At 40.3% G+C, this 13,970-nt stretch overlaps 1 protein-coding gene across 3 annotated transcripts in view; it reads right to left on the bottom strand.

Moving 5' to 3' along the window:
* Positions 1-13,970, bottom strand: part of SUSD1 (sushi domain containing 1) — a 165,743-nt gene that overhangs the window by 121,029 nt on the left and 30,744 nt on the right. For all 3 annotated transcript variants that reach the window (XM_056518609.1, XM_056518623.1, XM_056518618.1), the window contains exons 2-3: positions 8,951-9,073; positions 3,119-3,274 (exon numbers count right to left, since the gene is read on the bottom strand). In XM_056518609.1, the coding sequence (XP_056374584.1) occupies positions 3,119-3,274; positions 8,951-9,073 (279 nt within the window). The remainder of the gene's footprint in view (positions 1-3,118; positions 3,275-8,950; positions 9,074-13,970) is intronic.

Raw genomic sequence — 13,970 nt, 5'->3', positions numbered from 1 at the left:
ATAGTGAACATAATGCAAACATGGTCAGAGTAACATAAGTAATTACCAGTCCAGAGCAGCACCTGAAGAGGCCTTATATGTCTTCCCAAACCAGGGAGAATAAACACAGAAACTGTTCAGACACAAACGTAATGTCTGAATAGGACCAAAAGCGGAAATATGCAAATACAGACAAACGGTAACAGTGTAACCTTGAGTGAGTTGTAACCCCCAAGATTTAGCACCTCAAGCTCAAAGATGAACTGTTTTCTCTAAACCTGGTCTGTGAATTTTACTGCATATTTTGCTGCCTATTTGATGTAGCATATTTTCCTACCTATTAAAGTCAATGGGTAGCAAAATCAGCTGCAGAAAATATGCAGCAAAATACAGCATGTGTACAACAATCCTTAAAAGGGTACTCTGGTGGAAAACTTTTTTTTTTAATCAACTGGTGTAAACAGATTTGTAAATTACTTCTATAAAAGAATCTTAATCCATCCAGTACTTATTAGCTGCTGAATACTACAGAGGAAATTAATTTCTTTTTGGGACACAGAGCTCTCTGCTGACATCACGAGCACAGGGCTCTCTGCTGACATCTGTGTCCATTTTAAGAACTGTCCAGAGTAGGAGAAAATCCCCATAGCAAACAAATGCTGCTCTGGTCAGTTCCTAAAATGGACAGAGATGTCAGCAGAGAGCACTGTGCTCGTAATTCAGCAGAGAGCACTGTGTGCCAAAAAGAAAATAATTTCCTCTGTAGTATTCAGCAGATAATAAGTACTGGAAGGATTAATATTTTTTTAATAGAAGTAATTTACAAATCTGTTTAACTTTCTGTCACCAGTTGATTTAAAAAAAACAGAGTACCCCTTTAAGGGTAGGGTCACTTGTTGCATATTTTGCTGGGTATTTCCTGCAGCTGATTTTGCTACCCACTAACTTCAATGGATAGGAAAATACACAGCAGCAAAATATGCAGCAAACTATGGTACGTGTGGCCATACTCTTAAGGAGTAGAACTAAAGAATCACAGTTTAAATTGTTTCTGGCCCTACAGTGTTTAACCACTTAAAGGGGTACTCCGCCCCTAGACATCTTATCTCCTATCCAAAGTATAGGGGATAAGATGTCAGATCGCCGGGCTCCCGCTGCTGGGGACCCCGGGGATCGCTGCTGCAGCACCCCGCTATCATTACTGCGCAGAGCAAGATCGCTCTGCACGTAATGACGGGCAATACAGGGGCCGGAGCATCGTTAAGTCACGGCTCCACCCCTCGTGACATCACAGTCCGCCCCCGTCAATACAAGTCTATGGGAGGGGGCGTGGCGGTCGTCACGCCCCCTGCCATAGACTTGCATTAAGGGGACGGGCCGTGATGTCATGAGGGGCGGAGCCATGACGTCACGCTGCTCCGGCCCCTGTATTGCCCGTCATTACGCACAGAGCGAACTCGCTCTGTGCAGTAATGATGGCGGGGTGCCCCCAGCGGTGATCCCCGTGGTCCCCAGCAGCGGGACCGCGGCGATCTAACATCTTATCCCCTATCCTTTGGATAGGGGATAAGATGCCAGGGGCGGAGTACCCCTTTAAGGAGGGACCCATTTTTTACCTCACTGACTCTTTTTTTAAAATTTGACATGTGTCTCTTTAAATGATAATAACTTTAGAATGCTTTTTCTGAGTGGAGCAATTCTGAGATAGTTTTTTTGTGACATATTATACTGTATATAAGTTGTGCATTTTTGTTGAAACATGAAGCATTTTTTGTGAAAAAAATCACAAATATTGTGAAAAACTGGAACATTTCTGGTGTTTCTTTTTTTATTTCTTTAATGGTGTTCACTGTGCGGTATAAGTGATGTTATATTTATTCTGTGGTTTGGTACGATTATGGCAATACCCAATTTAAATAGCTTTTTATGTTTTATGTTTTTCCTTTTTCTGAGCAAAATTCTTTTTTCCCTTTTTTGTGCTATCATGTTCTGACAACTGTAACTTTTTTATTTTTCATCTGACGCCATTGACTGAGGGCTAATTTTTTGTGGGACAAGCTGTACTTTTTATTAGTTTCATTTTTGCAATACATGCTACCTTTTGATCATCTTTATTCTGCTATTTGTATTAAAATTGGCGAATTTTGCGTTTTTTTGTTGTTTGCCGTGCAGGATAATTTACATTATAGCTTTATAGTACGCGTCATTACGGACGTGACAATACCTAGTATGTATATGATTTGTGTTTTGTTTTTTGATGATAATATTTCATACTTTTAATGACAAACTTTTTATAATTTTTTTTTCACTTTTTACAGGTTATACAATGCTGCAATACATTTGTACTGCAGGACAGTATGATCTGTTCAGCTGCACACACTACAGCCTGTGAGATCCAGCCTGTGGCTGGATCTCACAGGCTTCCGTAGCAGGCAGGCAGGAGGTCACCATTTGACCTCCTGCTGCCATAGCAACCATCCCTCTGTCCTTCTGCTGCCATTGCTCCCTCCCTCTGTCACCGGCTATCAGTGCTGCGGTCAGATTGACTGCAGCACTGAAGGAGTTAACTATCAGGATCAGAGAGCATCTCCAGCCACCGATCACCACCCGCACGCTTGCGGTGCCGTGATCGGGAATGGATGTATATATACCCCCATTTGCGTTAAGTCATGGGAAAATGGACGTGTATATACATCCACTTTTGGCAAGGGAATAAGGAAAAATACCCATAGTGTCATGAAAATGTTATGTTTTTCTAACAAGTTGCACTACTTTTAGCAGAAATAATAGCAAATTACAGATATTAGTCTGATCACTAACCAACCCCGAGTGGCATCAAGTGCACAAGTTGGTACCCCACAAAAATCTATTGTATATGTAAACTTTTTCTCTTTACATCCCAGATATATTACTGTAGTGTTTTGAGGTATCAAAATGTGAGATAAGAAAATTCATCAAAACTTTAATAATTCCCCTTCTTATGCAGCCCAGTCCCTTCCAAATCATACAATTAAAGGTACAGATGTTAGATGCATATCCTAAGAAATGCAGTCAATATTCAATAGTTCTAGTCATTTAATCATATCCAAATTAGTATACTGTATCTATTATTATAAAATGTAAACTCCATACCACTTACCTGTACAAAAAGTGCCATCATTGGGTATGAAGTTTTCATGGTTATTGGATGGTCGGTACCCTTTCAGACAGACACAATAGTAGCTTCCATGTGTGTTATGACAGGCTGTGTGGTCTCCACATATCTTATGTGCTCCTATTTGGCATTCATTTTTATCTGAAATGTTAAAGGAAATAATAATTGGCAGGGTGTTTTCATTATGGGATAATGTACGCCTTACCATATAGTATAGGAATTTTAGCAGTCACTCACATACTTTTACTAATTCAGGAAACAACATTCCTTTACTACTATGGGAGGGAAGATGAGTGCATAATGGCAATTTATTGTGTCCACAAGGAGCTGTATAAATAAGTAGTATATTCCCACAAGTGGCAGCTGAAACTAGTCTGAATTTTGTTTACTGGATAGCTGTAGAAGAGAATGTATCAGTGAAAATAAACATAGCCCTGACCCCTATAAGAATTCTAGACATATATAGATAAATAAAATTTTAGGTTCAGTCTACCTTCTACTTTTGCACCTCCATTAATGCCTTCATCTTCCTAACCCATAACACACTGCATAATAGGTAGTGATCTCAAAGCCACTCTAGATCCTGTTGGCTATTACAAGAATACAATCTCATACCTGTACCATATGCGCTGGGATAGGTTGCAGCATATGCATAAAACATTTCCAAAGACCCCCATTATCCAACAGAGGCCAAACGTGTGTAATTTTGGCCACTGGATGGGTGGTATAAGTGTTCTGGTTGAAATATTTTATGTGGGACCCTATGTATGATGGATGCCACTGATTGGCATTCATCATAGCTATAATATGGGGAGTCCACTAACATATACTTCTGGTGGACACTACATGTTGCAGTGTGAGATCGGCCTAAGGCCAGGTTCATTTGGTGTGATGCAGCCCTCCATTTATGTCATCAGATACACAGTTAGGCTGGGACATGAGGCCGTGATACAGACACAAAAAAGCAGCTGCGTTACAGCAGTGGAAAAGCAGCCTGTGGGTACGTTCACACAAGTGGACCCACAGCGTATTTTACACTGCAGATCCACAGCTGAAGGACCCTTGCATGGTTGCTTTACATGTGCCTGCTTGGAGCGGCAATGTGCGAGTTGTTGCGCATGCGCGGTGTACTTGCACATATCACGCCCACTCCCACTGCTCTGTGAGCTAGGTCGAGAGCTGCCCGCAATGTGGGAGTATACTGCGCATGCGCGTTGCAACTCGCACATCGCAGTGTGTCTGCTCGTAGCGGCGTATTGCACATTTAAAGCCACCATGCAGGGGTCCTTCAGCAGCGGTTTTGCAGCGTAAAATACACTGTGGGTCCGCTTGTGTGAACGTACCCATAGTGAGTAAAATTGGAGTTGGGGGCACTGTGGCTTCTTCTTCGTGTGACGTCACGCTCCGCCCCTAAATGCAAGCCTACGGGAGGGGGCGTGATAGCTACTCTGGGGACTGATTACAAACGGGGTGCCGCATGCAAGATCATGGGGGTCCCCAGCAGCGGGACTCCCGCGATCAGGCATCTTATCCCCTATCCTTTGGATAGGGGATAAGATGTCTAAGCACCGGAGTACCCCTTTAATGTTAGGAAAAATGCAGGAAAAAAAGAGGATGGAATATTGTTTTTGCATTACTTGTATAGCAGCAAATGCAAAATAAACAGAGTCGGAAAAAACTATTATTTCCTAGTTTACTTTACTTTAGTGATACTTCATACCAGTAAATACTTCATTTCAAATAAAATGAATGGCCATCCATGAATTCTGTTTATTATTGAGTTTTTTACATATATCACTACTTGTACCATTGTATTAGGAAAGTATTGTACATTTCTACCAAAGCATCCTTACAATAACATTTTGAACAATACAAGGAAAAGGGGAGGACCAGCAGTTTGGTTGATCTGCTTCGTGTGCTCCCCCATTTCTGACTTATAGGAAATTGATTGTCGTGTTATATCTGGACAAATAATGAAGGGACATTAAAACTACTGAAATTCTAAAGGGTGTAACCAAAGTATTCTTATATAAATATATTTAAAAAAAAAAAGTTAATTCTTAATTCTTCGGTTGTCGGTCATCTGACTATTGTCATATGTTCAACAAAAACAAATTTTAATGTCATCAGTTTAATCTTTTTAGGGCTGTATGATCGCACAGGTTGTTCTTCCTTTATGTCAGTGTTTCCCAACCAGTGTGCCTCCAGCTGTTGCAAAACTACAAATCCCAGCATGCCCGGACAGCTTTTGGCTCCAGTATAAAAAATAAAAAAACATATACAATGCCGTATAACTGCATGTCCCTGAAAGCACAGTCAGCTTCACTAAAATATTTTTAAACCCCCAACATATACCATTGATCCAAGCCATAAGAACACTCTTTTGGCCTCCACTGGGTAATGGGGTCTATGAATACATTTACTGTATCAGTACATGTATTAATTGGCACTGCTAGCACAGTGTGAAAATAACCTTAATCCCTTAAATGGGCACTGTCACCAACTTTATTTTTTGATATGTTGTAGTACTTATGTACTACAACATATCTCTAATATTCTTTTATCATTATTATTATTATTATTTATTAAAATAGTTTAATTTACATTTGAAAAACGGCCACTAGGGGTCTCCCTCCTAGTGGCCGGCTGCAGCCTGGCGTGACGTCACGCCTGAAAAAGGACCGATGCGGCCGGGAATCGGTCTTTTTCATTTAGCCTGCGCTCGCTCCCTGCCTGTCAATCAGACAGGCAGGGAGCGAGCGCATTGGCTCCCCGGCCACTGGCTGGGAGGCCACTCCTCCCGCACATCGCCGCCTCTGCCGCCGCAGCTGTGAGGTGGTTTTTTGCGCCCCCGTAGATCCATGCGTCCGCTCCTCCCCCAGCTCTCCGAAGATTTCCGAAGCTAGAGCTGGGGGAGGGCAGAGCAAGGGGAGGGAGGAGGTTTACGCCCCCTCCCTCATCTCCCCTCCCTGAGCTCGGCTGGACGCAGCGCCACATGTAACTAATAGTTTATCTACACAGGGTGCCTCCAGATGTTTCAATACTACAACTCCCAGCATGCCCTGACAGCCAATAGATGTCAGGGCAAGCTGGGAGTTGTAGTGATGAAACAGCTGGAGGCACCCTGTGTAGATGAACTAAGGGCGTGGTGCCTGCTGGGGAAGTCTGCCTGGTAGTGAGCACACTGCCAGGCAGACAAAAGGCATTTTTAATATAGTAAAAATAAAAATTTAAAGCAGGGAGGGGGTTAGGGATAGATGTGCAATAGGCAGGGACAGAAAAAAAAATAGGATGGTGGGAGCTACTCTTTAAGGACCAGGACAATTTTTGATTTTGCCCTTTATTAGCCATAATTCTTTTTTCATGCGAGGGCTAGTTTTTTGTAGTACTGATTGCACTTTGTAATGACGTCCTTCATTTTTCCATAACATATGCTCCAAAACCAAAAGAAAAAAAATTATTTTGTAAATTTGGGGGGTAATACCATTCACCATACGGTCAAACTGACATGTTGTTTTAATTCTTAAGGTCAGCACAATTGCAATAAAAAAAAAAAACTATATAGTTTGTATAGTTGTAAAGACATTTGTATAGTTTTCATCATATTTTACTACTTTTAAAAATTTCCTAACTTTTCAGAATTTATTTTTTTTCAAATTTTCTGATCTCTATAGCTTTATTCATTTTTCCGTATACAGGCCTGTATGAGTGATCATTTGTTGTGCCATTATCTGTCGTTTTTATCAGTACCATTTTGATTACTTTTTTAAAAAAAATTTCTGGGATGTGATGTGATTGAAAAAAGCCACAATTCAAAAGTTATTTTTTTACATTTACGCCATTCACCATGCAGGATAAACTATGATATATTTTAATAGGTTGGACCATTCTGCACAGTGCGATACCAAATATATTTATTTTCATTATACTCACATTTTTTTTTTAAAGGGGGCTAATTTAAACTTTTAAGTATGAAAGGGGTTAACCCCTTAAGGACTCAGCGTTTTTCCGTTTTTGCATTTTCATTTTTTCCTCATCACCTTCTAAAAATCATAACGCTTTCAATTTTGCACCTAAAAATCCATATCCAAAATCCTTATATTTTTGCGCCACCAATTCTACTTTGCAGTGACATTAGTAATTTTACCAAAATATCCACGGCGAAACGGAAAAATAAATAATTGTGGGACAAAATTGAAGAAAAAATTTCATTTTGTAAATTTTGGGGGCTTCCGTTTCTACACAGTGCATTTTTCGGTAAAATGAACACCTTATCTTTATTCTGTAGGTCCATACGATTATAATGATACCCTACTTATATAGGTTGGATATTGTCGTACTTCGGAAAAAAATCATAACTACATGCAGGAAAATGTAAATGTAAAAAATTCTCATCTTCTAACCCCTATAACTTTTTTATTTTTCCACGTACGGGCCGGTATGAGGACTCATTTTTTGCGCCGTGTTCTGAAGTTTTTATCGATACCATTTATGTATTGATCGGACTTTTTGATCGCTTTGATACACTATTTTGGACTTTGGAATTTTTTTGCGCGCACGCCATTGACCGTGCGATTTAATTAACTATATCTTTTTATAATTCTGACATTTTCGTACGCGGATATACCACATATGTTTATTTTTATTTACACAGTTTTTTTATGGCAAAAGGGGGGTGATTCAAACTTTTATTAGGGAAGGGGTTAAATGACCTTTGTTAACTTTTTTTTTTCACTTTTTTTTTGCAGTGCTATAGCTCCCATGGGGGGCTATAACACTGCACACACTGATCTCCTATGCTGATCCCTGCAAAGCCATAGCTTTGCACGGATCAGTCAGATAGGAGCTCGATTGCTCAAGCCTGTAGCTCAGGCTTGGAGCAATCAATCGACGATCGGACGTCGCGGAGAAAAGTAAGGAGAACTCCGCCTGCAGCCCAGCTGATCGGAACATCGCGATTTTATGGCGATGTCCCAATCAGCCCGACTGAGCTGCCGGGAAGCGTTTACTTTCGTTTTCAGATGCAGTGGTCAACCTTGATAGCCCCATCTGAAGGGTTAACAGCGTGCGGCACAACGATCGATGCCGCACGCTGTTAGCCCAGGGTCCCGGCTATGATTAGCAGCCGGGACCGACCCGGTGTGATGCGGAGTCACGGTGTGACCCCGTTTTTCACAACGGGACCGGGCTCAGGGCGTACAGGCACGCCCTGAGTCCTTAAGAGTTTAATGTACATACTGTATGTCCAAAAAATCCTTTATTAGATTTTTTTTGTTTCTTAAACAATTTATTAGTCCCCATTGGGGACTTTTATGATGAATCATTAGATTTCTAAAAGATCAATGCAGTTCTATTGGGGTTGCTTTATCAATAGTAGAGTCTTGGCAGCCATGAAAGGCAAGGTAATTCCTTCGGTTGATGTGACAATGGATAGTTTTTCTCTATAATCATGCTGCGGGTGGGGGGGGAGATTAAGTGCCACTCCAGCAGCAACAATGTTTTAAAAGCCTACTTAGATGCACCTGTCAGCTTTGTCGGCTGGTATCTAAAGGGTTAATAGCAGGCACAGCTACTAAAATCAGCTGTGAGCTGCCCTGTATGGAGTGGGATCCTGATTCCCCATATACCCTTAGCAGCACCATAAAGAAAGTGTACATAAGTGTAGGGCTAAATTTCATGGACTTCATTTTAAATTTAAATGTCATCACATTTTTAAGCATTTTGTGTATCATTTGCAAATCTTTTAGCTTGAACTTTTAGTCCAGTTTTAACTATCAATCTATCTTAAAAATGATAAATAAGGTTGGTTCTACTTACCCAAACAATGTGTCCTTCCATTTCCAATCAGTCCAAAGTTACACATACAGGAATATTTGTTATCTTTTCCTATACATGTGGCATTCGGATGGCATGTTTTACAAACGTCACTTGGATTTGTATCTTATGGGATAAAAAGAGTAGAGTGTTAAAGGAAGAATATTATCTACAAATAAAGTATAGGGATTATCACACTTACTAGCTAACCATAAGACTATAAATGTTTGTGTTATAATTCCAATACTCACTATCCTGAAATGACCTTGTGAAGAAACATCATCTAAATTGGATTCAATCTATAATTTAATACAGCAAAAAAAACCTTAGGCCAGGTTCACATATTTCTTAAAGGGGTACTCCATTGCTAGAAATCTTATCCCCTATCCAAAGGATAGGGAATAAGATCTCTCATTGCGGGGGTCCGGCCGCTGGTACCATCACCATCTCCGTGCAGACACCTGGCATTCTGAACATTATGTTAAGCGCTGGATTCGGGAGGCCGTGGTCATCATTTCAGGCCCGTTAGTGATGTCACACCATGCCTCTTCTATTCATATCTATGGGAGGGGGCATGATGGCTGTCACGCCCCTCAAATATACATGAATGAAGGGGGTGTAACATACAAGAACATGAGGTGCTTGTCTTAGTAGTAAAATGATGAACACCATAATAGAACCCAAGAAATCCCACTACAAATCACTAGAGTCCATCAGGTGTCACTGATGACCATGGAAGGAAGGCTTAGCTATATCCCACTGTATCAACATACAATGGTATATGCCACCCATAGGTTATCTTTGTGTTTGTTTGTTTGTTTGTTTTTATGGGTCCCTCTACATATAAAGGGCAGGGGATTACATTTTCTTATACAGTGAAAAAGGCTTGTATACAATGTATACAATCGCAGCATAGGAGCTTATGTATACGTCAACAGTATTAGTCAGGGAAAGCTTGGTTAGCGGAGGAATTCTTGGGACAAATGACTCAACAAAACATATTTGTGGGTGACGTCACTCCCATACTCCAGATCTTTTTTGGTATTGTATTTTTATGTACGGTATGAACTGTCTCCTTTTTCATTTCTTTGACTGAATCCCAGGCTCTGCGTAGCACATTGATAGTCATGTACTGGGTCTGAGATTATAGAATACTGTTTATTTGTAATATTATGTAACATATGGTTGTATGGAGTGTCGCTCTATCTTTCCCCAGAAATCTGAAAAGAGCAAAAGAAGGAAAGACCGACGGGAATGCGCCTAGTGTGATACCATTGATGACAGGTGGGAGGGGTTAGTCGAAGAGTAGATAATGGATGCTCACCTTGAGCGAGCAAAAAACTCGCATGTAGACCCACAATGGGGTTAGTGGTATGGATGATAGTCCACCGGATGCAGCTGCTAAGCCCAGGGTACAGGACGGGACTAGCCAGTCCTGGATAGATATGCAGTGGTAAGGAAGAAAAAAAACCTTTTCAAAGGGCGCTGCTGTTGTCCTGGTGAGATGAAGATGAAAAGTCCGAGGCAGGAGTATTTTGCAAGATATAGCTTCTTTATTGGTGTAGAATCATAGCAAGCAGGGATACAGGCTAGATAACGCGTTTCGGGGGACAGCGCCCCCTTCTTCAGATCAGTGATAACAAATGGTGGTGCTTACATGGTATATACACTTAAAATGGGCGCCAAACATAAGGGGGAGGGGCTACAGTAAACAGGGGCACATACTGTAAAGGCATGATAAATAAATCAAAATAGACATGCAAAACATGAAAACCTATTCTGACACATAGAAAAGCCTGATGGAATGAAGCTATTATAAAACTCTAAGTAAAATCATTGGTGAACAGTAGGTCATATGCGCGCATCTGTAGCCGCTGGCCGCAGCTCCGGAGTGTGCGGCGGAAGTGGCCGTTACTACAGACGCGTATCCATGCAGTCTGTCGGAAGCGTCCGGCCAGAGAGCGCTGCCCGGGAGACGCGCGACGCGCAGAGGCGCAGCGCTTCACGGGCAGCGCTCAGGAGGCTGGCTCACCCGTGATGACAGGCACTGAAGTCCCTTGCTGGAACCCGCAGGAGAAAATATCAGGATGATAGTATGTGGTGAATAGACAGTGGTAGTTAGTGTGTATAGACGTCAATAAAAATGTCAGTGTATATGGACATCTTGAACTAGAGCCAGTAATGTGGCAATGAAAAAAGTGATGGGGGGGGGGGGAAAGGGTGGAGGGAAAGAAATAAAGGGGGGGGGGGGGGAAACAATGGGCAGAAACAGAAAACGATCTATAATAGTAGTAAAAATAAAGATGAAAATAAAAAAAAATAAAAATAAAAAAATTAAAATAAAAAAAAATAAAAAATTAAAATAAAAAAATTAAAATAAAAATAAAATTAAAAAAAAAAAAATTAAAAAATTTAAATTAAAATAAAAAAAATTTAAAAATTATTTTCATTTATTATTATTATTATTTTTTATTTTATTTTAATTTTAATTTTAAATTTTATTTTAATTTTCATTAGTATAATTTTTTTTTATTTCTATTATTATTATTTTTATTTTTATTTTATTTTTTTATTATTTTTAATTTTTAATTTATTTATTTATTTTATTTAATTTTTTTAATTTTTTTTTTTTTTTTTTATTTTTTTTTATTTTTTTTTTATAATTTTTTTTTATTTATTTATTTTTATTTTTACTACTATTATAGATCGTTTTCTGTTTCTGCCCATTGTTTCCCCCCCCCGCCCTTTATTTCTTTCCCTCCACCTTCCCCCCCCAACACCACTTTTTTCATTGCCACATCACTGGCTCTAGTTCAAGATGTCCATATACACTGACATTTTTATTGACGTCTATACACACTAACTACCACTGTCTATTCACCACATACTATCATCCTGACATTTTCTCCTGCGGGTTCCAGCGAGGGACTTCAGTGCCTGTCATCACAGGTGAGCCAGCCTCCTGAGCGCTGCCCGTGACGCGCTGCGCCTCTGCGCGTCACGCGTCTCCCGGGCAACGCTCTCTGGCCGGACGCTTCCGACAGACTGCATGGATACGCGTCTGTAGCAACGGCCACTTCTGCCGCACACTCCGGAGCTGCGGCCAGCGGCTCCAGATGCGCGCATATGACCTACTGTTCACCAATGATTTTACTTAGAGTTTTATAATAGCTTCATTCCATCAGGCTTTTCTATGTGTCAGAATAGGTTTTCATGTTTTGCATGTCTATTTTGATTTATTTATCATGCCTTTACAGTATGTGCCCCTGTTTACTGTAGCCCCTCCCCCTTATGTTTGGCGCCCATTTTAAGTGTATATATACCATGTAAGCACCACCATTTGTTATCACTGATCTGAAGAAGGGGGCACTGTCCCCCGAAACGCGTTATCTAGCCTGTATCTCTGCTTGCTATGATTCTACACCAATAAAGAAGCTATATCTTGCAAAATACTTCTGCCTCGGACTTTTCATCTTCATCTCACCAGGACAACAGCAGCGCCCTTTGAAAAGGGTTTTTTTCTTCCTTACCACTGCATATCTTTCCCCAGAGGGTGATTTATATCTCCTTTTTATGTGATTTTAAAATGATTTCATACAGTATATCATTTTTTATATTGCACAAGTGACCCTAGTTTTGTTTGCTTTATTGTTTAGTGTTCACATATAGGCTGGCATTGAGCAATATTCTGTAGAGTTGATTTATATAGTGGGCGTTTGCTGCCACACCTGCCATTCTTGCCTAGTTTGAATGCAGTAGGGTGGTGTGGCCCAAAGCCAAAGGGCCTAAGTCTGGCAGCAAGGGTGCTGTTGGGCTGCTGAGTCACTCCCCCAATGGGTTCTGTTGCTCCAGCATCTGTGGTCAACATGCAGTGTTACATCTTAAGAGGTTGTCATGAGGCAAATAAAATGTAGATGTAAATTTCATGTCAATGGAGGGCATTATCCTGCCAGGGTACAGCCTCTCGGCACAGCTTTACTTCTACTTGCCCACTAGCTAATCAGATTATTTATTTGAGGATTTATGTACAATAGGTACATTACGTAGACAGAGTTCTGGCGATGCCTACATGCTAAAAATGAAATAAAACATATGAAGCAAACAACTTCTAGGGGTGTTATATAATATTAGCTTATATTGAGCACAGCTCAGAAGGTTACAAAAAATTGACATATCTTTCCATGTATCTGCTTTTTCCTTTTAAATTTAACTTATGTACACTACAGTCTATTATTTTTAAAGAAATTACTATTTTTGGCAGAAAAATTGTTATACTTGTTGCTTTATTTTATTTATTTATTTTTTTGGACACAGCAATCTCTTCCTGTGCTATTGTATTATGTTCTAGAAGGAAACCCTTTTTGGCTTTGATATAAACATTTTATGGTATTAATAATTCTGATGTAAGAGACTGCATTAGGGCTTTATTATATGCAGACTAGAGGACAGATATTAAAGCTTATAACTATACACTAAAACCTATACAGAATATATGCAAGACCGAATTATCACAAGAAAGTGTGGAATATATGCCTATATGTGGGCTCGTTTTATGTTATGGTCCCATCTTCTGGATAATCAACACGTTTTGTTAAATTGGCCCCGAATTTTACTATGTGTGAACCCAGCCTAAAATAGAAGCAATGCTAAACACCAAACCAGAAACAATGCTAAACACCAAACCAGAGAAAGTCATATGCAGATGTCAGGCCCAAGGCCTGATTATTAAAATCCTATATGTGTATTATAAGTTATGACTGTGTGTGAGGGATTGTTCAGGACATGGGTGAGAGGTCATTCGGACGGTGTGTCCTTTTGTGTATTGCATTTTATTGGGGGGGGGGGGGGTCTGGCTGTTTGTTTACATCTCCTTTGAAGTCAAAGGCTTTTTTGAAGTCATGCACTCTGGTCTCATCATATAATCAACCAGAAAAGAGGGCCAGGAACAGAGATGCCCCCTGGTGGGATCAGAGGGGAGGGGGGAATGGAGTCTCCCTCCAAAAAAGGCATATATAATATTTAA

Source organism: Hyla sarda, chromosome 1, assembly GCF_029499605.1.
Source record: "Hyla sarda isolate aHylSar1 chromosome 1, aHylSar1.hap1, whole genome shotgun sequence".
Classification (NCBI taxonomy): domain Eukaryota; kingdom Metazoa; phylum Chordata; class Amphibia; order Anura; family Hylidae; genus Hyla; species Hyla sarda.
This window is presented reverse-complemented; position numbering and strand designations above follow the sequence as displayed.